General features: G+C 34.3%; 3 protein-coding genes and 1 pseudogene across 8 annotated transcripts; 1 reads left to right on the forward strand and 3 right to left on the reverse strand.

Moving 5' to 3' along the window:
• Nucleotides 1-3,263: 3,263 nt before the first annotated feature.
• Nucleotides 3,264-5,167, forward strand: LOC107633921 (putative xyloglucan 6-xylosyltransferase 3). Its single transcript, XM_016337512.3, has one exon. It carries the CDS (start codon nucleotides 3,559-3,561, stop codon nucleotides 4,900-4,902), a length of 1,344 nt encoding a protein of 447 aa, XP_016192998.1. The 5' UTR covers nucleotides 3,264-3,558; the 3' UTR covers nucleotides 4,903-5,167.
• Nucleotides 5,168-5,628: 461 nt separating this feature from the next.
• Nucleotides 5,629-7,868, reverse strand: LOC107633931 (uncharacterized). Its single transcript, XM_016337522.3, has 2 exons — nucleotides 7,253-7,868; nucleotides 5,629-6,505 (listed from the first exon to the last, which is right to left on the reverse strand). Exons 1-2 carry the CDS (start codon nucleotides 7,754-7,756, stop codon nucleotides 6,416-6,418), a joined length of 594 nt encoding a protein of 197 aa, XP_016193008.1. The 5' UTR covers nucleotides 7,757-7,868; the 3' UTR covers nucleotides 5,629-6,415.
• Nucleotides 7,869-8,580: 712 nt separating this feature from the next.
• Nucleotides 8,581-11,514, reverse strand: LOC110266449 (uncharacterized; annotated as a pseudogene).
• A 10,548-nt stretch (nucleotides 11,515-22,062) lies between these two features.
• LOC148578344 (chloride channel protein CLC-f-like) lies at nucleotides 22,063-25,139 on the reverse strand. 6 transcript variants are annotated; one of them, XM_088501718.1, is made up of 7 exons: nucleotides 24,835-25,139; nucleotides 24,615-24,693; nucleotides 24,473-24,534; nucleotides 23,871-24,104; nucleotides 23,524-23,736; nucleotides 22,893-23,125; nucleotides 22,063-22,382 (listed from the first exon to the last, which is right to left on the reverse strand). In XM_088501718.1, the coding sequence occupies exons 3-5, from the start codon at nucleotides 24,500-24,502 to the stop codon at nucleotides 23,698-23,700; spliced, it is 303 nt and encodes a 100-aa protein (XP_088357844.1). In that variant the 5' UTR covers nucleotides 24,503-24,534; nucleotides 24,615-24,693; nucleotides 24,835-25,139; the 3' UTR covers nucleotides 22,063-22,382; nucleotides 22,893-23,125; nucleotides 23,524-23,697. The 6 variants fall into 6 exon arrangements, with proteins under 6 accessions (XP_088357844.1, XP_088357848.1, XP_088357846.1 ...); XM_088501722.1 differs by having other exon boundaries at nucleotides 23,579-23,736; nucleotides 24,473-24,542; nucleotides 24,835-25,119; XM_088501720.1 differs by having other exon boundaries at nucleotides 24,473-24,542; nucleotides 24,835-25,119.
• Nucleotides 25,140-25,558: the final 419 nt, after the last annotated feature.

Genomic DNA, 25,558 nt, shown 5'->3' on the forward strand with positions numbered 1-25,558 from the left:
TAATAGTTTATTTCTCATATATGTTTTTTAGACATTTCTCACACACACATATATATAGAAACCCAAAACTCCTAATCTTTATTTGCATAACCCTTCTTCAATTCAGAGATTCCTAAGGCAGTCCATACTTCATCCAACCTCTCTGCAGTTACCCCCTCGTCACCCTTCTCACTGCATCGTCACACCTCACTGTGCCATCACCCTTACCGCGTTGTAATTTCTTTTTGCGGCGTTCCTTTTCGTAACTCTGCCGTCGTGTCCATTCTCCTCTCTGTTGCCGCGTCTCCCACCTCGTCTACTACTTTGTCCTTTGCCTCGTCGTTGCGTCCCCATTGCGTTATTTCGAAAGAAGTCACCATCGTGTCATTTAGACTTTTTGTATAAAATCTTGCAGTTTTTGTATAAGATAGATACTTGCAGCTCTATTCATATAGAAATTAATAATTAGTTAGAACTATTATGTACATGGGGAATGGGGTCCCCGCGGGAAATGGGGATGGGGAGCAATATTCCCCCACGGCGGGGAATGGGGCGGGGATGAGGAGCAAATCTGAGGGCGGGGATGGGGAGCAGGGAGGCATCCCCCGCCCCCGCCCTGCCCCATTGACATCCCTAGTTCGAATTATACACAAACACACGCACACACTAATTCGAATCTATGCTATTAAAAAATTAATAATTTATTAAAAAAATTTTATTAAAAAATTTATTAAAAAAATTAATAATTTAAAAATTAAAAAAATATATATTTTATTTCATATATTAAAAAAAGCTAACAAAATATTTAATTACGAGACTTCTTTAAAATATTAATGAGCTATCAATTCAAATTCCATACAATACTCTTTTGTCCATTTTTAATAGCTCATGAATATATTTTAATAAATTTTTTTAATAAATTTATTGAAATTATACCACAAAAAATATTTTATCCTATGCAAAACAATTTAAAAGAAATGACTTAAAAAATGTTAGGAGTACTATAAAAATTTGTAATGTTCTAATAAAAATTTGTAATATCCTAATGACTTAGGACATTAAAGAAATACTCTACATAGTCAATAATAATTTAGAAATTAAAGAAAAAATATTTTTATCATGTATTTACCTAAATCACTAGAATATTACAAACTTTTATAGTACTCATAACATCTTTTAAGCCATTTTTTAAAAATTATTTTGTATTAGAATAAAATATATTTTTTAATTGTTTTGTATGGAATAAAATATTTTCTTTTATTTCTAAATTATTATTAACTATGTAGAGTATTTTATTTAAAATTTGAGTACATGCATGTATTTACCTAAGTTATTAGAACATTACAAATTTCTATAGTACTCCTAACATTTTTTAAGCCATTTTTTAAAAATTATTTTGCATAGGATAAAATATTTTTTGTAGTATAATTTAAATAAATTTATTAAAAAAATTTATTAAAAAACATTCATGAGCTATTAAAAATGGACAAAAGAGTATTGTATGGAATTCGAATTGATAGATCATTAATATTTTAAAGAAGTTTGTAATTAAATATTTTGTTAGTTTTTTTTTAATGTATGAAATAAAATATATTTTTTTTTAATTTTAAATTATTAATTTTTTAATAATTTTTTTAATAAATTTTTTAACAGCATAATTCGAATTACATCATGAATAATTCGAATCAGTCAAATTCAAATTACTTGGAAACGCGTGCGTGGGTGTAGTTCGAATCACCCTGATTCGAATTAGTGTGTGCATGTGTTTGTGTATAATTCGAATTTAGCTGGTTCGAACTACATATAAACGTGCATTGGTGGATTCATGAAACAGTTTTCGTTTTGGCTGATTCGTGTAAAATTTTGCTCTCCTTAGCTTATTTGAGTTTTTTGCCCTTAAAAAAATTAATAATAATTTTAATTAAAGTTACCTATTATTAAGAATATTTTAATAAATTTAGAAAACAAAATAGAAAATAATATTTTATTATAGTTATATTTATTTGAAAAAGTTAGAGTAAAAAATTTATTAAAAATATTTGATATTAGAAATATTTTAAATAATAATATATAAAATAACAATATATTATTTTATATTTATATACACTTTATATATAAAATTTAGTTATTAATATTTTAATTACAAATTTTAAGGATATTTTGGATAAAATATATGAAAATTTTTAAAGACAATAAACTTAAACTAAACAAAAATCAACACATTTTTAGACATATTAATATTTCATAAATCTTGTTTTTACAAATTAAATATGATAATAATATATATTTGGTAATTCCATTATAAGAAATCATATTGTTAGCAACGATATTCCTAGGTGTATTATTCTAGTGTTTGCAGAAGAGGACAAGTTGGCAAATACAAAATACATAGGGGTGTCCATATCCGCATGTCCGCGGTAAATATCCGCATCCGATTCGAAAATTGCGGATAAGATCCGATCCGCAAATTAATCGGATCGCGAATATCTGCTCTACATCCGCGTATCCGCAGATCCGCACTATAGTAATTAAAATATATATATATATATATATATATGTTTGGTATTTTATTTATTTGTTTGTATGTTTTAGTTAGTAATTATTATTATTCATATATTGTATTATTTTATTTTTGTTATTTAGAGAGAATTTGATTAAAAATATTTTAGGAATAAATAAATTTAAAAGTATGAAAGAAATATTTTTATCGAATTCTTTTATATAGAAATATGATTAAAAAGAGAAGGTTTAATTATGCGGATATATCCGATATCCAATCCGATCCGATCCGCAAATATGCGGATCCGTATCATATCCGATCCGATATTCGAATGGAAATTGTGTTGGATGATCCGATCTGCGGACACCCCTAAAAGTACGAGGTGCCCGAAGATGAGGATATTGTGGGACCCTTTTCCTTTGATGGTGCACTTTCCGGTATAAACACAATCACAAGTCACAAAATGATGTATATGTGCATGAATCTTGTGATTTTGAACTGACTGAGGAACGCGTTACTATTTAGTGTACTTGGATTTTAACAGTTCAGACACACACCACCCAAGGGGGTCCATTGCCAGAACGATCGGAGCTGGATTATGTTATTTCTTAGTGGTTATATTCTTACATTTTTATAACCATGGATAATCAAAATATCTTTAGGGATAAAGATAATACATATTTATTTTTGAATCCAAATTTCGACAATAATAAAAATCTATGAAGATATTTTCTTTAAAAAAGGTATGCAATAAATTTATCGTATTTTCTTTATATATATGATTGTAAAATTAAATTAAAAGTAAGTTAACGAAAAAAAAAAAAAGGACACGTTTGAGCTTTGAAGCATATGAAGCAGTATCGGCTATCATTATCATTACCAACACTAATTGCGGGTGATCAAAGTGGAGAGTAGTTGTGCAGAAAAACAAAAAACACGGCTTTGTTCCGTTCCTAAATCTTGTTCAACTCCGATTCCATATTTCCGTGTCGAAAGTTGTTTACCCTCCATTTCTATACAGACATACAGTAACTGTAAGAGCGTACGATTACCATTAACATAATTGGTGAGTTTGTGAGATGGGGCAAGAGAACCTCTCAGCTCACAAGAGAAGCAGCGCCGCCAACGCCCTTCCAACCACCAACGGCCGAGCACGCTCCGCCCCCCGTGGCCGCCAGATCCAGAAGACCTTCAACAACATCAAGATCACCATCCTCTGCGGTTTCGTCACCATCCTTGTCCTTCGCGGCACCATCGGCGTCAACCTCTCCTCCTCCGACGCTGATGCCGTCAACCAGAGCCTCATCGAGGAGACCAACCGCATTCTCGCTGAGATCCGCTCCGACTCCGACCCCGACGACAACGACACCTCTTTCAGCCACAACACCACCGCCGCCTTCTCCCTTGGCCCCAAGATCTCCGATTGGGATCAACAACGCCAACAATGGCTCCAGCAAAACCCTGAATACCCTAGTTTCGTGAGAGGTAAAGCTCGAATCTTGCTCCTCACTGGTTCACCTCCAAAACCCTGTGACAACCCAATTGGTGATCATTACTTGTTGAAGTCGATTAAGAACAAAATTGATTACTGTAGATTGCACGGGATTGAGATTGTGTACAATTTGGCGCATTTGGATAAGGAACTTGCTGGGTATTGGGCCAAATTGCCAATGATTAGAAGGTTGATGTTCTCACACCCTGAGGTGGAGTGGATTTGGTGGATGGATAGTGATGCTTTCTTCACTGACATGGTTTTTGAGCTTCCTTTGTCTAAGTATGATGATTACAATTTGGTACTTCATGGTTACCCTGATTTGTTGTTTGAGCAGAAGTCTTGGATTGCTGTGAATACCGGCAGCTTCTTGTTTCGGAATTGCCAGTGGTCTTTAGATTTGCTTGATGATTGGGCTCCCATGGGCCCCAAGGGTCCAGTGAGGGAGGAGGCTGGTAAGGTCTTAACTGCGAATTTGAAGGGTCGCCCGGCATTTGAGGCCGATGATCAATCTGCATTGATATACCTTTTGTTGTCCAAAAAGGAGAAGTGGATGGATAAGGTTTTCCTTGAGAATTCTTACTACCTGCACGGTTACTGGGCTGGCTTGGTTGACCGGTATGAAGAGATGGTTGAGAAGTACCATCCCGGATTAGGAGATGAGAGGTGGCCTTTCGTGACACATTTTGTGGGATGTAAACCTTGTGGGAGCTATGGAGATTATCCTGTTGAGAGGTGCCTCAGTAGTATGGAGAGGGCTTTCAATTTTGCTGATAATCAGGTGCTCAAGCTCTATGGTTTCCGTCACCGTGGCTTGTTGAGCCCTAAGATCAAGAGAATAAGAAATGAGACAGTTACTCCTTTGGAGTATGTAGATCAGTTTGATATCAGAAGACATTCTACAGTGAGCAGTGAATCAAAAAGCCAGTGAGAAAAACCTGTTTTGATAATGGTATTTTTATAGGCAGCAATTAGAAGTGGTGTTGTTCTCTTTGGTGACACAGTTCACATGTTAACTTGTGCTTGTTTAACTTTGATACCTCCTCTGAGAATGATAGCATCTAATTCTTTCATAGTCTATTTTTTTCCTTTCTGTTGTGTTTGAGCAATCAGCAAACAGAATTTATTTGGTGATCTGGTGTATACTTGACTTTGTATTTTTCACTTGTGGAGCATGAATCGAGAAGTTTAAGAGATATTTGCACTTCCTCTTGAATCCGTTGCACGAATCCCTTTTACTGAATCACTACTTCAAAACGTTATTCATAATGCTAAAAGGAAGACCATATCTTGATATGCTCCTCATGGCTCTCTTTCGGTAAAATACTAAATGATTCCCGAAGTTATTTTTCATTAATGCTCACTCTTATCGTTTCACTTATGATTGCATAGTTGGAAAATGGGAAATTCAATCCAGCCATGATTCTATTCTAACTTCTGTTGTACCTAATTCAACCTTACATGTGCCGTAAAGTTGAAAAGAAGATTTATCAAGAATTAGTGGAAATTCACAGGCCAAAACAGACTTCGACTTTTCCTGTATCTATTTTAACCAGTTTTCAAATCAAATGATAACATGTATAGATTTGATTTTAAAGATCTAGATTTAAAATCTTTTGCAAATATACTTGCATATTTGATGAGATGAGAACAAATGTCAAATAACTGAAAAAGCCTCCATTAATTAACTGGATCTGATTTTTTTGAGTTGAATCACAGTAAAATATCTACGTCCGGCTACAATTCACAGAAGCTTTTGTGGTGAGGCTCTGAGGCTAGTGGACATTGGACAACCCATAAGCCTCATAAACCAGATATCCAGGTTAAAGTCTCAGTTGAGACAATGGTGAAGAACCCTTTAGTAGAATATGTTTGGGTGTGTCGTGTGTGAGTTGTTTGTCAAAAGAAAAAGAAAAAAGAATAATATTCTACAGGACTGTTAAAGGTACAAAGTTTTCGTTTGGGACATTCCATAAGCTAAGCCAAGGATGCTGGAGTCATTAACATCAAGGGCTTCAAAACACAACTCACTAACGATGAGTATTTTACTACTGTTAGAGTGTTATATAGCTTTCCTGATAAATTCCGTGGTTCCCAACTGAGCTAGTCGTCATTCACGAATCTGGCAGACTGCGGCATATTCATTGGGCTGGGCGGACCACCATGCATCACAACCCAAAATCCGGCAGTTCATTCAATGGCTATTCTCTCTGATTAGGCTTGAGATGCCACTTCTGGGCATGGATGTTCAATCACTCTGCTCTAGTACTAGTAGGAATAAGAATCAGGAATTTCTGTCCTTAATTTACAGCTTGACATAAAGCCATGCGAAATCTACTAGTGGTATTTCAAAATGGAATTGGAAAAAGAAAAAAAAAAAAGAAGATATCATCTTAATGATGAGACTCTCACAAATTCAATAGCTACCATATGACAGGTCTTAATCATTCAGTCCCTTTTGCAGCCAAAGCTTTGTAACGAGCTATAAGTAATTCATTCATTTGTCCAATCTGGTCCAAGAGTTGGGAAATCCTCTGCAATGAAAGAACAAGTTAGATAAGTTTACAAACACCACAGAAACACAAAACAGAAACAGAACAGGCATGACAATATCATCCTATCCAAATGAAATGAAACAAGTACCAATGCTTGTAAGGGGCATCTATGGTTGACAATTGACAAGCTTAATGCATGAGAGTACTACACAGGAAGCTGATGGGACAATAGAATTCACAGTCTCGGACTAATAAAGGGTAAGCTATCTATGCGGCAGATATGCTAAAATCTCAGCCAACTATATAACCAAAAAACTTGCAACTCCAGATTGAAGCACTAGTATCCAATTTCCATTTCCAAGAAGTCAAGAACCTAAAAGACAGACTGGATCTTTCTATTCCTATGACTTGACCCGGAACCTCTATCTTTTAAGAGACTGAACCTATATTTGTAATATGATACTATAATATAATCTTTTTTTTTAATTATGTAACGGAAGCACCAAAATTTCTCACGACAAGATAGAGTTTTTTCTTCCAACCAATGTATAATAATATATCAAATAATAAAAACATGTAATGAAGAATCACGGCAAGACTAAAAACATAACCAAATTCTTCTTCCAATGAAGTTTCCTCAAAAAAATAAAAACCCTAATCAAAATTCGTAATTTTCTCGGACACAGCTACACCAAGCAGCAGCAAAAACCAAAAAAAAAAAAAAAAGATAAAGACCAAGGGGACCAAGCATTGCAACGAACACATGGAATGCAAAACAACACGAACCTCATCTTTCTCCTGAATGATATCCAACAAACGATTCTCACTGTCCGTGAAGCTCCTCCTCCTTCTTTTCCTCCGGATGATTATCCAGAGTGACACCAGCACCGCCGCAGCGGGCATCCAAATTGACCAAAACGCCCCTCGGGTGGAAGCAGCGGTTCTAAAAGAAGAGGTGAAGGTGAGAAGCTTGGAACGCAAGATGTCGATGCCGATGGAAACCAATCTAACGAAGTCGCTGCGCTTGCCGAGCTGGGAATCGATGGGACACGAAGAATTGAGACGCCACGTGTCAGAATCGTGGGAAGAAGAAGAAGAAGAAGAAGAAGAAGAAGAAGAAGAAGAGGGAGATGAAGGCGGTGATTGAGGGAGGTTTTCATGGTTGATAGGTGGGAAGACGGAGCAGTCACCCGTGGCGTCGTAATCGAAGGCGTTTCGGATTACAACCATTGAGGGATTCGAAGGAACATGAACAGGTAAATGATGATGATGATGGTGATCTTCCACCATTGCTTCAATTGAATCTCCCAGTTGGAAGAGGATCCAAGGAATTAGGCTCCGCTTTTTTCACCGTGCCATTGTTCAACTTCGATTCAATAAACTAAATTACCATTTCCTAGTCTCAACAAATATTCTATTGGAAACATTTTCAAGTGCACCGTTTGTCTTTGATTTTAATTAATATATATTATATATATTTTTTATAATTTAGATCAACGGTTAAAATAATTGGTATATTGGTATTGTCGGTATACTTAAAATGTTTCCTATTTTATTTTATTATATAAAACCATAGTTGTCGAATCAGATCGAACCGATCAAGTTTATGATTGGGTGTTTCATACAGTACGATAATAAATTCATACATATCGATACATTTAAAATATAGACAAGTAATAACAAGTCATATGAAATTTATTTTTCACATTAGCATTTAATTTTTTTTAAATATATATTACATCACCATTTTTACTAAAATACCCTTTTAATTAAATAAAAATAAAAAATATTTATTTATTTAATTTAATAAAAAGACTTAAACATCTTTTCTTTATTTGATTAGACAAAAATACCTTTAAATTAATCAAATTTTAGAATTCAATTAATCCTAATTTTATAATTTCAAATAATTTAAACAACAAAACAAAAACATATTAAAAAATCAAAAAATCAAAATTGTTCTTCATCTCAGAACCCTCTCTAAATCACGCCTTTTCCAACATTCTTCATCTTCTTCTCTCCTCTTCCTATTGTCTCTCTCTCTGTCTCTCTCACTCGCTAGAGCTCGAACTCTCTCATCTGTCTCACTATGGCGTCGCACTCAAGATCTCTCCCTATCTCCTCTCTGGTCTCGCAATCGAGGTCATCGTCGCGTCATAGAGCGTCGCCATCTTGTGCATTTCAGAGAGCGTCGCCTTCCTCCTGGTTCCAGAGAGCGTCGCCTTCCTCCTGATTCCGTCTTCCTCGCAGTCTTCTTTGCTGTCTTCCTCATTCTTCATCACTGTCGTCAGCTTCTCCCTTCCGGTAATTCCCTCCCTATGATTTCTGTTATTTGAATTATTATAGCATTGGTGTGACTTTTGTAATTAGGGTAATTTGATTTGATTTATGTGATTTGATATTAGTTGTTGTTAATTTTGACAAATTGTTGAATTCTTATTTTATCTGTATATGTTTTTGAAACTGTGAATGCAATTTTTTTTAATAGAAAACTTAATTTAGATGACAATAGTTTCATTTTTCAGATGCTGCATAGTGTCTTAATGCACATCTAATTTCACAAATTCTAAGTGATGCACTGCAAGATGCCACTTAGCTATTTTCAGTAATGAACAAGATCTCTGGAAAAAACAAAATCTCTAAAATTTTGGTACTAATAGAATCCACCTGAACAGGACAAAAACAGAACAATTCAAAAAATAAATCTCGTCAAAAATTCAATTTTAGTGAAGTGGTTGGTGAAACCAAATACTTCACATAGAATACACTTCATTGACTACAATCTATTACGAAACATCCTTTGACTTGAAAGTTCCTGAATATTCCACAAGTCTTCGAAAAAAACCATAAAATAATTTGATAAAAAAAAGCTCAATGCGAAGATTATAACTGTTGCCATAAGGATCTTGTTCATGTCAGAGCCTCCAATAACATGATTTTTTAAAATAATTATATATAACAAAGGGTTGTGTACTGATTAAAGAGATATATCAATTTCAGTTATGGGAAGTTCTAAATCACCTTTCTTCAAATACTGCACTAGAAGCTTAAAGTAACCAGCCTCAGCCATGTGAAGTGCATTTTGAGTATTACTGGATAATATATCCAACAACTTTGCTGCCCCTTTGCGATGCGATGGGGTCGCTTCCATTAAGGATAGAGACTAACATTACAATGCACCCTTGAATTCTTCCAATTCGCCCTCGAATTGCAGGAAGATCAGAGAGTTCTAGCAACAGTCCCACTACTTCCCTCCTCTCTTTTGCATCTCCTGTTAGAGACTTCACCACTGCTGATAAAAACTCGGTTTCTGCCATCTTCTCCTGCACAGTACTATTATATAAGATAACTAAGTAATTAACAACAACAAATACAGTCAATTTCACAAGAAATGTTGCCTTATTTTCAGAATTCTACCTTTGTCTCATCTTTGCCCGAAGCCATATTTCGTAACAATTGAATGATGTTAAGTTTATTGTCTGCCTTACACGAACGCAGTCTATTTAACAGAATAGCAACAACAGCTTTCTCATTAACCAAACAACTTTCCAGCTTCTCATTGGTGCGGAATTTATAACTACAAACTAACCGGCAAGTGCACCGGGTCGTACCAAGTAATACCTCAGGTGAGTGAGGGTCGATCCCACGAGGATTGATGGATCAAACAACAATGATTGAGTGATTGGCTTAGTCAGACAAACAGAAAATGGTGTTTGAGAGTTCAAAAGCATTAAACAGTAGATTCAGAATATCAGAAGGCAGGCAGTAAATAAGTTGAGAATAATATATGGAGAAATAGTTAAGCTACTCATGGTTCAGAGAGAAAAACTAGGATTCTGGTAAACTGTAAATTACAGAATGAGGTAGAAGAGAAAAAGAGAGATTCATTTTATATCTAATCCTAATTAATGTAAAATATATTTTCTAAAACTAAATAATATCTTTTCCTATTTGTAATTAAAATAAAAGATTTAATCAAAATTAAATCAAAAACAATCGTGCAGCATCAAGTAGATGGAAGGGGGACCACTGCTCCCTTTTTAACTGGCGCCTGTAATCATGTGCTTTTGGAGAATTTGTGGTTCTGGCGCCTAACTTGAGAAATTCCAAGTTAGGCGCCACCTTGACCATACATCTGGAAGAGAAGTGTATACTATTATATATCGTTAGAAAGCTCTAGAAGTTAGCTTTCCAATGCCGCTAGAATCACGTCAATCGGATCTCTGTAGCTCGAGTTATTCAGGTTTGAGTGTAGAGAGGTCAGAGTTGACAGCATCATTCGCCTTCTTCTCTTTTTCTGCGGAAACTCCATCAAATCCAACCGAATGCTACCTAAAATAAACAAAATTTCACACGACTCAAAGTAGCATCTATAGTGGCTAAAAGATAATTAATTCTTGATTAAACTCAACAAATTGAATGCAAATTCACTAGAAAAAGATAGGAAAAATGCTCACGCATCACTCATCCCTGATGAACTCCTTTAGTCTCCAAAGAGCAACTGCAAATTCTTCATCATTACCATTCTTAAGTTGCAATACAACATCTTCTATAGTAATATTGACTATTTTCTCTTCTATTTTCCCTCCACCATACACATCATTTGCAAACTCTAATGATACTGGACTTGAAGGTAGGCTCATGTTCCCACCAAATCTTGCATTCGTAAACTGTTTTTGCAATGTACCAACCTTTTCTCTAAAATCTGTGGACAATTCAAGGAGCAATAGGCCTAGTGATCGACCAATATCATGTGTTGTGTCCTCAATATGTTTGCTAGGGTCTTTCAAGCTAGAACTTTTTTTCAAAGCTTTAGCACGGCTAAGCGAAGTTTCGATCGATTCCAAAGATTTTCTTATGGATGGCTTGTTTTCTATAACTGTGATTTTGTCACTCAAATCACTGAAAATTGGTGCCAATTTCTCAACCAACATGGCAAACTCAGTAAAAGCATCTATCTCAACTTCAGGATTCATAGCAAATGAAGCAACCTCATCAACCAGAGCTACTAGCTCTGACATGGATTTAGAAAAGCTTCTCTTTTTCATAATCATATTCATGAAAAACTAGATTTTTTGGAAGAAAAAAGAAAAGAAAAGAATAATCAGTTACACAATTAGTAAACTGTAACTAGGAAACACATGATAAAGGAATTAACTTTATAAGAAACTAATGGAAAATTGAGAGCAAAAAAGGGAAAATCAATCACACATAGAAATTCAAGAAATTCAGAAGGAAATTGAATTGAACCTGTTGAGAAAATGCAAGGGATGACTAAGAAAACTGAGTAAACACCTAGAAGTTGAGCTTTGACTTCCACATGTTAAAAGTTGAGAACTTTTTGAGAAATCCAAACCAACAAGCAAAGAATAAAACCACCTCACTTCTTAATTCTTCTTATTCTCACTATTGAAGTTGATACAGAACGTAAAACAAGGGGTTGAAATTCGAGGTATGCATTATAATAAGAACAAGTCATTGTTTGATAGGAACTACTCATTAAATGTAAGATTGTATTACATGGTTGTCTTGTTATAATCTTCATGGACCTCGCGCTGATGAATTAAAAGTATACCAAAAACATACTCTAAGGAACTGATATAGTTTTGTTCCTTTATGTATTAGTGTAATCACAAGTTACTCTCCCATCATTCTTTGTACCCAGCAAGGTTCTTACTTCTACCTGTGTTCCTTTTGTGGGTTTTATCTCTTCATCTGGGTTGCCTAAAAATGCTTCCTTTTAATGTGATTTGATCTGGGTTTTGGTGGATCCTTGTGGATGAAGTTGCCTTTTGATATCTATCATTTGCTAACATAACTACATAAGTGCAAATGCTTTCAATATTGATGCTTTGATTTGAAGATTTCTGCTTTGTTTCAGCATTATTGCTCTTTACCTACTTGAAGATTATTGATCTCCTTGCTTTATTTATATATAAATAATGTATTTTGATTAGTTTTCTCCCCAGTTTATTGATTTTGATCCCCTTGTCTGTTTTGATTTTGCATCTGGAATCAGGAGTAAATATTTAAATTATTAGTCTCTAAAATTTGAACTATTAGTCTCTAAAATTTGAGTTAGGTAATTTAGAATTTTTAATGATGATGTTTAGGATAAAATAAATTTTTATGATACATATGTAAAATTTTAAAGTTAAAAAATAAAAGAGTTTATTTATTATATTTATGTTTATTATGAATTTTTTATTTTAAAATTATTTTATTTTAACATATTATATAAAATTTTAAAGAATTTAAAAAATAAATTATTCTTCGTTATAAACATGTTTATTATAATTTTTTTAATTTTTAAAAACTGTTTTAACATTCTTATGCACTAATAGCTCTTAGGTTTCATAGAATTTGATTGACCAATAATTTTAATAAAAAAAAAAGTTGAGTTCATTTTGCCTATTCCATTCTCCTAGCATTTATTTAGTACCTAACATGTTAAAATTTTAAGTTCAGTCATGGAGAATGATGGCAAAGAGTCATATAAGGATGGTGATCAATCTGAGGATTTAAGTGTTGAGTATGAGTGCAGTTCCGATGAAAGTGATGATATGGTGGATGTAACTGTAGATGAAGCAGAGGCAGATATAATTAATGCTGATGGTTTTGAAAAGTTGATAACTGATTTGACCATCGAAGACATACGGGGACTGGTGTTTGATACAGAATCTCAAGTTTGTAAATTTTATGCCAAATATGCCAAGTGCTATGGATTTGTGTCCCGAAAAGACTTGAAGACGGTGGATGTTAATGGCAACATTAATACAAGACAGTTGGTTTGCAATAAAGTAGGAGAAAGACATTGGAAGCACCTTAAAAGGGACAATCGGCAAAGGGAGCATAGGGCAATTACTCGTGTCAACTGCAGGGTGAATATTCGGTTCATTCGTCACTATAGAACGGGTAAGTAGAAAGTCAGTGTCTTTGAGAGTGAACACAATCATCCACTGTGTCCACCTAAGTACAGACATCTTATTGCCGCGAATCGTGGGCTTAATGAGGCCGATAAAATACAAGCAGACAACTTGTGAGCATGTGGTGTTAAAACTTGCCACATAATGGGTTACATGGTTTCCCAAAAAAGTGGATATGATAAAGTGGGTTTTACCAGCAAAGACTGACATAACCACATTAGTAAGACTAGGCGTGGCAAAGTGAAAGACGGTGATGCATTTGCTATGTTGGCCTATCTATTGTCTAAGGTAGATAGTGACCCGTTATTTCTAGGAAAGTTCACCTTAAAGGATGGTAGGTTGGATAATTTGGTGTGGGTTGATGGAGAAAGCGTTGTTGATTACGAATGTTTTGGCGATGTACTCGCTTTTGACACCACTTACAAGAAAAATGTCTAAAACAAGCCCTTAGTCATATTTTCAGGGACCAACCACTATGGCCAGACAACTATCTTTGGATGCGCTCTGCTCTCAGATGAAAGGTCCGAAACTTTCAAGTGGGCACTGAAGGAATTTTTGGAAATCATGTCAGGAAAACTACCCGGAGGCGTTGTGACAGACGGAGACCGTGCTATGAGAGAGGCTATCTTAGAAGTATTTCCTGGTATACCACACCGCCTTTGTGCATGGCATCTCCATCGTAATACGGTACAGAATATAAAAAACAAGCATTTTTGGGACGATTTTAATATATTATTGTATGGACAGTTTACCGTACAAATATTTGAAGAGAGATGGAGCGAGATCCTATCCAAATACGGATTTGCTGAGAATGAATGGGTCCAGGGCATTTATAATGACAGAATGAAGTAGGTTACCGCATATTTGAGGGAGTACTTCTTTGGCCGCATAAGAACTACATCACAGTAAAACCATCTTACTTGAAGAACTATGTTGACAGTAAAACCATTCTCCTTGAATTCATGCATAAATTCAGTGAAGTACTAAGGCATTACCGAAACAACCATCTTACTGCTGAATTTGAAACCTTTTATAAGTTTCCTGTTTTGACTACGTGCTTGGAAAGTTTTGAGAAACAAGCTGCCGAACTTTATACTAGAAATATTTTCAGACTTGTGAATGATGAGATAGAAGCTGCAGGTGCCTTAAATGTGACTGAATGCCCAAACAGTGGAGACATTGTTGAGTACAACCCGAGTGAGTATTTTAATCAGCAATGGCAATTTAAAGTATCTTACAATAAAGACAAGGACCTGTTTGCGTGTGAGTGCAGGCTATTTGAGACTGGTGGATTACCGTGCTCCCACATCTTTGGGGTCTTGAAGCATCGCAATGCAAAATGTGTCCCTACATCTCTTAATAAATATTTAATTTTTTTTAAAGATCATAACATTACCAAACCTGCTAATTTTAACTTTATTATTCTATGTGATAATAAATACATATATTTAATAATAAATATATAATATTTTTAAAATTATATATTATTGTAAATTTATTATTTTTATGTCGAAATTATTCATAGTAGATATTATTATTTAAATTTATTACTCAACGTGACAATAAATATGTAATATTTTTAAGTTATATATCTGAAAATTTTTTTATTTAAACATGATTTAAGATAGATATTATTATTTTAACTTATTTTAACTTATAACTCTACGTAATACTAGCATTTAAATTTGTAATATTGATTTGGATATAATATTGATTTTGACAGAATATATGATTTACTTATAAATAATATAATTGATGTGATTTATGTTGATTATAAACTAATTAGATTGTCAATAATTAGAATGAATTTGCATTTAATATAAATTTAGCGTAAATTGATATATAATAACAACTCTCTTTTATCATTGTTATATATTTTTATTCTCAAACACATAACACTACAAGCTAATTACAATGGTAAAAACGTGAAGAAATAATCGAGCTGCTTCTATTGAGGCAAGTTCTATTCCTAACATGAAGATCTGTCAAGAACCAACTGAAATTCTAAACAAGTACGTACTTTTTTTTTTGGTTTCTTGTATTATAAATTTATTCTGAATGGTCTTGTATAATTTTTTAATAATGAGTATATTTATTCACATCTTTGATTAAAAGAATAAAATAAAAATTATGTTGATTCTTTTAAAAAAAAGAAAAAAAAAGAAAAAAAGACAAATGCCGCTACTACTACCCCCTCCCCCATTCTTTCTCCAAAGGGGGACCAAACCCAACCCTAAAAAGTAAAAACCCCATTAGAGCAGAATAGCAGCTAGGCATCCTCACCATTATCGGCGCCGTCGTCGCATCTCCGCCAGCCGCAATCCCCACTGCTCAAGCTCCTTTCCTCCGTCGCAACATGACTCGCTTCGCAACTTGTATCTCTCTCATTCCTATTTCGCTGCACTGTCCCTGTTTTGCCGGTACCACTGCTCAAGCTCACCTCCTCCATTGTAATGCGTCTTGCATCGTAACTTATGTGGTGTCGCATCTCGTCTCCTCCGTCTCGTTCATCTGTCGCAGATCCCCCGTTCTGCCGCGCTTCCCCCTCCTCCTTCATTCAATTTCTTTGAGTATTCTTGTTTTTCTGAGTTAATTTCTTTGATTGTTGATTGTTGTTAACAGGAAGAATTGTTGATTGTTGTTTTTGTTGAGTTAATTACTATTGCTTTTTTTTTCAAATTTTGGAGTTTATTTTTTACTTTGATCTGAATTTTTGTGCTATTGATCTGAATCTCGGAGTTTTATTCTCAGTTAGTTGTACATATTCTTCATGTTAATTATATTTTTGTATTCTTTTATTTAAAACCTAAATGAACTTTGGTTTTTTCATAGTAAATAAAATGAGATTTTGACCCTACATGCAATGTTCTAATGTTATATAGTCCTTATTATTATGATGAATAATATATTTTGTCATGCATGGTCCAATATAAGCAGAGCATGCTATAAATTTTCTACCAATACCCATTTAAAATATACTTTGATTTTGGACCTTTGTTTTTGCATTTCCATCAAAATATATTTTATATCAAATTGACAGTACTAAGCCTAGTAGCCATTTATATATTATGGTTTTAGACCTTGGTTTAAACAGTAAGCACCTTCCATTGTAAGGAAACTGCTTCTTTAGACTAATTGTTTATAAAATATTTGAAGTTTATATACGTGAATCTTATAAGCAAAGAGCCCATATTTTTTAGCACTGCTATTCTGTTCCACAAATTATTCATGTGAATATTTTTTATGTTTTATTCAGCCTACAAATTGACCTCTTTTCTAAACAGGATAGCTTAGAAATTAAATAAGTAAAAAATTGTCATTTCATAACTATCTCATTATTATCTTTATTTTAACATCCTTGTTAACTTTTTTAATGTTACAGTGAACCCAATCCATCATTGAAGGACAAAGTGACTTTAGACTCATTAGCTAATTCTGTTGAGCAATTGACCCAAATAGTCCAATCTCTTGTTCAACGATTGGAAAATAATGTCAGCTCTCCCTATAAGGTGTTTAAGGTCTTTGGTTCCAATTCTAAGACTCTTAACCAACAAAGTAGTGCGTCGAATAATCCATTGTTGCTATGCTGTATTGAGAAGGCCAAGACAGATCTGTCCATTGCTAAAAAAAGGAGAACAGATTCACTTGCTCCAATCAATATTCCTGGATTAGAGCTACCTAGTGTGAGTACTAAGTAATAAGTAGTTTATTATTATTATTATTATTTCACTAATAATAGTTTTTTTTATATATTTAGTGGGTGCAAGTCTGTTTTAGACCAACAGCTTCAATGGGTTTGGACGATACTGAACTTGCAATTGCAGCATACTTGTATGGTAATCATTTGATGGATAAGTAAGTAAACTCAATTAGAATTTTATTTTTTAACGGTGTTGTTGATTTGTTTAGCTATTTTTATTTATGTTAAATTATCTTTGGCAGCTACGAGGAGGATATAGTATTTTCAGAGCTTACAGCTCATAGAGATGTATTCAGGAGCTTGATGCCAGGAAAGCCAATCGTTTCTCTTGTGCTAGACTTAGTAGCAAATATGATGAAGATAGAGTTGACCAGAGAAAATGGTTATTGGTTTTTACCCAGAATTTTTGTGGTAAGTATATATGAGTGTATACTAAAATAATATTGGTAGTTGTTATTTGTATTGTGCATATAAACTAGTGGCTGAAATAATGTAGCTGTCAGAGAAGACAAAATTAGATCCCAACCGTTTGCCATCTTGTATCACATATGTTTATTTGGGCAAAGTTGACTGCTTAAAAAGAGTAAGTTTATATCATTTTAAATTCATATTAGCAAATATTGGCATAAAATAATTTTAATAACTAAAATGACTTTCTCTTTATTAGGTCTTTATCCCTGTATCTGAAACTACTGACGAAGGTCATGAACACTGGTACCTTGTAGTGATTGATTGTGTTAAAAGACAAATCATTTTGCTAGACTGATGATTGGAAAATTGACGGTTTAGAATTTCACAATAAATTCTCGTTGTAAAGTATAGTTTCTAAACCAAACAATAATCCTTTCATACAAAAATTTGTTTGTCATAAGTACAAACCCCTAAAATCTATAAACCGAAGTATTTAAACCTCAGGTCGTTCTCCCTAGGAATTGCAATAAAATGTCCTTGTTATTGGTTATGAGTTGCATATTTTTGGGGTTTTGATAAGAGACATGAAAGATAAATGGCAAGGAAGTAAACTAATAGCTACAAAGGTCTTGGCAAGGTTTGGTGGTCAAGGATCTCTATCCTAATCACTAACCACAACATGAGAATTGGCAACGATCAATCCCATTAAGTCATCCTCTAACTAGTAGTAAAGAAAAGTCAAATGAGCTATATCAATCCAAGTCCATAAGTCCTAGTTCTCCACCAATTCAATTAGTGAGATCTAGAGTTAATGGCTCACAATTATCAATTACTTGGACATTAGTAACTCAAGAGTTCCTAAGTTACCTTCCCAAGCCAAGAGGAACAAAATCTATACTAAAATCCAACCAAGCATTTTATCAAACACTTGGAAGGCATAAAAGGAAAGCATAGTGAAATTTCAAGAGAAGTAAATCTACACTACTCAATTGCAAGGAATTAAACAATAACAAATCAAATGAACAATAAAGGAATATGAAAACATAAATTGCATTAAAAGGAAAAGGAAAGAACAAAAGTGCATCAACATAAAAGTAGAGAATTACAAGTATTAAATGCTAAACTAGAGAGAAGAGATGTAGAAGAAGAAGAATTACAAAAGGAAAAGTAAATTAAAGCATGAAATTAACCTAGATCTAAGAAATTCTAATCTAGATCTAAAACCTAATCCTAATCCTAGAGAGAAGTGAGAGCTTCTCTCTCTAAAACTAACTTTCCCTCCAAAACTAATCTAAACTAAACTAATTATGACTAGGTGTGTAATGTGTGTCATTCCTCTTCAATCTTTGGGTTAAATAGCATCAGAAATGAGTTGAATTGGGCCCACAAGGCTTCTAAAATCGCTGGCCACGAGTTGTATTAAGTGAATCATGTGCAACCATCGGCGTGTACACGTACAGTGCACGTCTGCGCCCTTAAATGTGATGCAACTATGGCAAATCTTATATCATTTCGAAGCCCCGAATGTTAGCTTTCCAACGCAGCTAGAACCACATCATTTGGACCTCTGTAACTTAAGTTATGGTCGATTAAGTGCAAAGAGGTCGGCTTGATAGCTTTTGTGATTCCTTCATTTCTTCATGAGTTCTCCATTTCTACATGCTTTTCCTTCACCCCCTCAATCCAATCCTTGCCTCCTAAATTTGAAATCACTTAACAAACATATCAAGGCATCTAATAGAATCAAGGTGAATTAAATTTAGCTATTCTAAGACCTAAAAAGTATGTTTTCACTCTTAAGCACAATTAAAGGAGAATTTACAAAACCATGCTATTTCATTGGATTCATGGGAGAAAAGTTGATAAAACCCTCTAGATTTAACTCAATATAAACCCTAAAAATGGGGTTTATCATAGACCCATTACCCATTGAGAAACAGTTCAAGCGAAAGAGGACAACCTTGAAATTAGTAACTATATTTTCCTTTTTTTTGTTAATTATCTACATATATGATTAAAAAAGCAAACTCTAACATAGACACAAACAGGCCATTTATTTGGACGAGGTATTGGAAGACCGTTCATTCTATGACTTTGAGACCACTCCAAATCTGATTTCTTCACAGTTTGAATTTGAAGAGCCAGAAGGCCTTCCCACCCTCGAAGCTGGATCGTAAGATCGTATAATTAGTAGTTATTGATATGAAATTTATACAATTATATAATACTCTAATATAGCTTCCTCGATATGTAGGAGTGACGCGGGTGTATGGGTTACAAATTGGATGATAGCTTGTTTTGAAGATGATCATTTTAACATAAAGGTAATATTATGCATTAATCTTTTCCTTCGTTCTTTCTTTTATATTTAGGTAGTTAAGCCTAATGTGTAATTATTCAAATTTTATTAGATGGATGATGGGATTCGCATGAAGATTGCAATCTCACTCGTGTCAAAGAATCATAATATGATCAGCTATAGGGTCAAAAGAAATGCCATTGAAAATCTTAATAAGCTGTATGATAATCACCATCGTGATGATTATGAATTTCCACAATATTAGATTTACAACATAGGATATTTTTTATTATTTTCTTGTGGGCATATGAACCGTCTAGTGACATACGACATTATATTTTGTTTACGTTTGTGTTGGTATTTGTTTGCCGGATTATTTAATGTCTCCATTTGACTATGTATGAATTTATACTCTTTTGGTGATCGAAATTTAGTTCTTTTATACTCTTTTGGTGATTGTATAATTTAAATTGCAGTCCTTGCACACTGCAGTACAAGGTCCTGATAACTCAGCCCTTGAAGTACAAATAAGAATACAGGTGCCAAATGATTTCAAATGGGCTAATTCTTTATACTTTATTTCTTGACATTTTATATTATTGTGTTTACTAGAGGATGCATGAGTATGCTGAATATGGAAATGCTGCACATTGGCTGTATAAGGAAACTGGAAATCCTTTGTCATCAATAGACAGCATGGATGAACCTGAAATAGAAGAATCCTATTTCTCCAAGGATATAGAAGATGGGAATTCTTCAGATATTTTGTTAAGTAAATATAGGTCATTGAAGCCTGGACATCCAGCCCTCACGGTAGAAGGAAGTCACCTACTTGCTGATGTAATCATGAGGTACATAACACTACGTTGTGTTAAAAAGCTGACAATACTATTTGTGGCTTATGAATTTTCACCACCTTTTCACTGTTGAAAAGGATGAAAGAGAATTGTTAGTTGCTGTCATCTTTGGGCTTGCAGCTTCTGAAGCAGTAGCTGACAGAAGATCTTCTTTCCAGATTAAGCGATGGGAAGCTTATGCACAACAAATTGATGAGAAAGAGGAGGCCCGTGATGAAGATGATGATGGTGATGATGATGTTCAGTGGCAAACGAATACATCTATTTATGCTGCTCGTCAACGTATCCAAGAACAGTTAAGTGCTGTGACTGCTGATATGGTCATGCTCTCGAAAAATGAACCAGAGAAGAAGAAGAAGACAGAAAGCAAGGGTTCTGAGAATGGTGACACTAAACTATGCAATTGTGGACAGGGAAGTGAAAGCATATTTAAAGAAAGGTGTTGTAGCGAAGGAATTGCAGTCACATATTGCTGTATTTCCTGTATCTGCTCAGGAGAAGATGAATGCACTTCTTGAAGGATTATTTGATGGCGTCGAAAAGGGTTTGGAAAAGAAGCTACCAAGAGGAAGAATCACCTTGCTGCTGCAGTTGCTGGAGATGATGAGGGATCGCAGCTGTTATTGCTCAATGCTGTTGAGGAGTTCTGTTACAAGAAAGGTAGCAATGCGTTGAAGGAGGTTGCACTTATTCTGAAAGCCCTCTATGATGTTGATTTGGTGGAGGAAGAGCACGTCGTGTATTGGTATTCAAAGGGACTGAAGGGTGATAAGAAGGACTCTCAGATATAGAAGAATGCTCAACCATTCATTGATTGGCTTCAGAATGCTGAATCAAAATCGGAGGAAGAATGAGAAAAGTTTGTGCTCAGTTCAGAATATTGAAGATTATGATATCACGTTTACTTACTGTTATTGTCCTCAGTTTGTAGATTTTCTTTACTGTTGTGTCCTTTTATTTTGAATAAAGGGTCTTGTTTTGGCCCCTTGTGTGGTTGAAGTGTTGCTAGAGTTCATGTATGTGTCTGGATTATGCATGATGTTGTGTTCTAAGTATTATGGTTTTAGTTATATATTCATTATAAGGTATGTTTCTGATTATATGTGCCCGTAGATTACATGAATTTTGTTGGTAAGGAGGATGGTGATGTTGTGGCGACGGAGGGAGAGGCGTTTGGCCACTTCAACCGTTGAAACTATGTGGCCTATGCTCGAAGCTGCATACAACACTATTCTTTCTTCCATCTTTCTTTTTCTTTCTCTCTCTCACACACACTCACTCCTCAACTATCTATATTGTTCATATTTGTTAACTTGACTTTTAGTAGTTGAAAGAAGCCTTATAATCATACATGTTAAATGGTTAGGTGAGTAACTGATTGATTATTAACCTACACAAGAATATGCTTTTCAAATCCCATTGCATTCGATATTCATTTGCTTCTTTCTTATAGTTACTTTACAAGATGCACTTTGCTAAATTATGCAAAAGAATCTCAGCTTAACTTGTCACCATTGGATTGGGACACTAAAATATACATCGACTTATATAATCAGTCTTCACTCATAACTTGGCTTTCAAAACGGTAATCAAGGAGATCCGTGCCACCTCCTCACTGTTTCTTTGGTGAGGGTAACCAAGCTAATGCTCGTTTGCAGTTTCCACAGCCAAATGGTTTTCTCTCCTATTTCGATTCACTTCCTTCCGATGGTTAATCTCTTTCCTACAAAATATCAAATGCACACCATGAATATTTGGCTAAAATAATTCTTATAATTTCGTTCAGTATCACATGAAAAAGGTATTTAAACATTATCCAATTGCAGCAGTGGCCAAGTCTCATACCACTAAATGGGATTAACAACATAGATCAAATGGCATAACAATTATGTTCAAACCACAGAAAGAAAAATTCGCTTATGATCATCTAGATCTCCTCTAGCAAGAAAAAAATTTAAAGAAACAATATGTATATACTCGGCAACTAAATATGTCTGATCAAACATTCACAAACACACATGGCAATGAAGAAAGAGCTATAAACCTAAACTCAAGTCTTGACATCTACAGAAATATGCTGCAGCACTTCAACATTTTAACTGACTAACATACATAGTTTGCATAAAAAAAATGATCTGCAAGTATTTTATGTGCTGAAATGAGAAACCCAGCTTTAGTGATAGGTAGGAAAACAGAAATTAAAGTATAAACAAGTATTAGATAATAAGTTAACCTGAGACAATGCCATAGTGCATCATAATAAAGAAGACCAACAATTCTCCGCTTCCTCTCTCTATTGCGATCTCCACCGCGTTTAACCACTGGTAATTGCTTAATGCCCTTGGCTTCCATTAACTCCTTGGCCACAGCCAAACTGGTATTGGGATAACAAGTTAGAATTCCACGCTCTCGTCCACGATAGGTCATGCTCCGAGTACAAACAGAGGAAACTAAGCATGTATTTTCCTGTCAAATATTTAATTTGAAATATTATTTGAGACAAGACTAACCAACAGGTATTGTAGACAGTATAACTGGAATTTTTCAAGAATAAATCAATTGACATTTTTATCACAGTAGTATAACAGGAAGATCCAGGCATGAATTTCACTAATGTATTTGTTCATTACTGCATTTAAAACCCATTCATCAAAGCTTTAATATATCATCTTAGCAATTGTATCCCTACCGAACCAAAACATAGAAACCATTTGTTATGATTTTATTCTGAAATTGGAACCCTCACTTATTTTCTATTATCATATATTGTAAAAGGAAAGAACAGGGGGGAAAATATACTAATCCCAGAATAATTTGCACAATGATTTTTAAATATATAAAGAGAAGAAGCACTTTCTACACACATCCACAAATCCTGAATCCCTCATAGAAGTGTTACTAGACTTCTCGGGAAGACACCTTCTGATGTCACCATATGTCAGTATTCCTTCCAGAAAACCTTCTTGATTAACCACTAGCGCACAGTTCTGGTGGCCATCATGAATGCATTAGATTGCATCTTTCAGGGTTGCAGATGATTAAACCTTCAGATAGCTGTCAGACATGACCTGAGAAACCTGAAAAGAGCAATAATGACATTAATGAAGGCATAAAGTTGATGGACAAAAAAAAAAAAGGATCACATGTCAGCATTTTGCTGGAGAGTTAACAAGAGAAGGATTATTTTTATTGATTAAAAGCTTTTATCAACCTTAAGATTTTTGAGATGAAGTTCCTCGTCAATTGCTTCATGATCAGCAGCATCACCAACAACAGAGAGTTCTAAACCATCAGCAGCATTTGCCTGTCTCCAGTTACCTTCATTTTCATCAGCAGGTGAAACTGGAGAATATCCTTTAGGTGAGTTTCTTGTATCAGATTTGTTGTCAATTTCCTTCTTCCTGTTTGTCACAGAGGGAACCCATATTGCTAATCCAACAGCCCCCTAGGTACAAAGTTTACAGTAACACAGTACGACAACTGTAATCAATAAGAATTACAATAGGACAAAGTACTCCCTTTATAATAAAAATATTATGTAAAATCAATAAAATATTATGCCATAGAGAAACAATTTTCTTCTGCCTTGCTTTAACATAAGATACAGGGAAACAACCAATGAGAAAATGAGCATGTAAGAATATACCAAACATCTTCTCTTGTTCAGTCAAGGTAAAAGAATGCAGTTTGCAAATTTTTTATTTTGTTAAACATAAGAATAGGAGAACAGCAGAAAACTGCACATGTAACTAACTTGCAAGACATAAAATAAACATTAAAAAAAAGGAATTACTATTGATAGAACCAACTAACCTCTTCAGCTAACGCTTCATTGTTTTTCATTGCATTGAGCCAAAAAGCAGGTACTCCTTTTTCTACAAAACTAAATCAAAATGTTATCAGTGAATGAATTGAAATGCTATTTAAAGAAAAGGTGTGATCTTGTAATTAGTACCTTCATCCTCTTCAGCACCTGCAATTTTCTCCTCTACTATTCCTTCAACTTCAGTGACACTATTAACTATTTCAAAGTGCTGCATCCATTAAGAATTCAACAATTCGTCAAAATTAACAACTAATATCAAATCACATACATTAAACCAAATTACCCTAATTACAAAAATTACACCAATGCTATAATAATTCAAATCACATAAATCATAGGAGGGAATTACCGGAAGGGAGAAGCTGACGACAGTGATGAAGAATGAGGAAGATGGCAAAGAAGACAGCGAGAAAGACGGAACCAGGAAGAAGGCGAGCTCTCTGGAACCAGGAGGAAGGCCACGATGACCTCGATTGCAAGACAAGAGAGGAGAGAGGGAGAGATCTTGCGTGCGACGCACAGTGAGACAGATGAGAGAGATCGAGCTCCAGCGAGAGAGAAAGAGATAGAGAGAGACAATAGGAAGAGGAGAGCAGAAGATGAAGAATACTGGAAAAGGCGTGATTCAACGAACGGGTTTCTGAACCAGATGATGAACAATTTTGATTTTTTGTTTTTTTAATATGTTTTTGTTTTTGTTGTTTAAATTATTTGAAATTATAAAATTAGAATTAATTGAATTTTAAAATTTAATTAATTTAAAAGGGTATTTTTGTCTAATCAAATAAAGGAAGAATGTTTAAGACTTTTTATAAAATTAAATAAAAAATATATTTTTATTTTTATTTAATTAAAAGAGTGTATTAGTAAAAGTGGTGATATATTAAATGTTAATGTGAAAAATAAATTTCACGTAACTTGTTACTACTTGTCCATATTTTTAATGTATCAGTACGTATGAATTTATTATCCTACCGTAGCAAACACGGATACTAACAAACAGAATCATTTACTTCTTCAACAAAAATACGGTTTTGCATTTTAACTATACTCACCACGTCGAGCCCGACTGG

This window comes from Arachis ipaensis, chromosome B1 (assembly GCF_059453495.1).
Source record: "Arachis ipaensis isolate K30076 ecotype BB chromosome B1, ASM5945349v1, whole genome shotgun sequence".
Classification (NCBI taxonomy): Eukaryota; Viridiplantae; Streptophyta; class Magnoliopsida; order Fabales; family Fabaceae; genus Arachis; species Arachis ipaensis.

Bases quoted from the DNA above. Each gene is read 5' to 3' on its own strand.
- LOC107633921 (XM_016337512.3), top strand. From the start codon at position 3,559: ATGGGGCAAGAGAACCTCTCAGCTCACAAGAGAAGCAGCGCCGCCAAC.
- LOC148578344 (XM_088501718.1), bottom strand. From the start codon at position 24,502: ATGAAAAACAATGAAGCGTTAGCTGAAGAG. The intron at 24,105-24,472 runs GTTAGTTGGTTC...CTTTGTACCTAG, and splicing joins ATGAAGCGTTAGCTGAAGAG to GGGGCTGTTGGATTAGCAAT. The intron at 23,737-23,870 runs GTTGATAAAAGC...TGCTCTTTTCAG, and splicing joins TTCATCTCAAAAATCTTAAG to GTTTCTCAGGTCATGTCTGA.
- LOC107633931 (XM_016337522.3), bottom strand. From the start codon at position 7,756: ATGGTGGAAGATCACCATCATCATCATCATTTACCTGTTCATGTTCCT. The intron at 6,506-7,252 runs GTTCGTGTTGTT...CTTTCATTGCAG, and splicing joins TCATTCAGGAGAAAGATGAG to AGGATTTCCCAACTCTTGGA.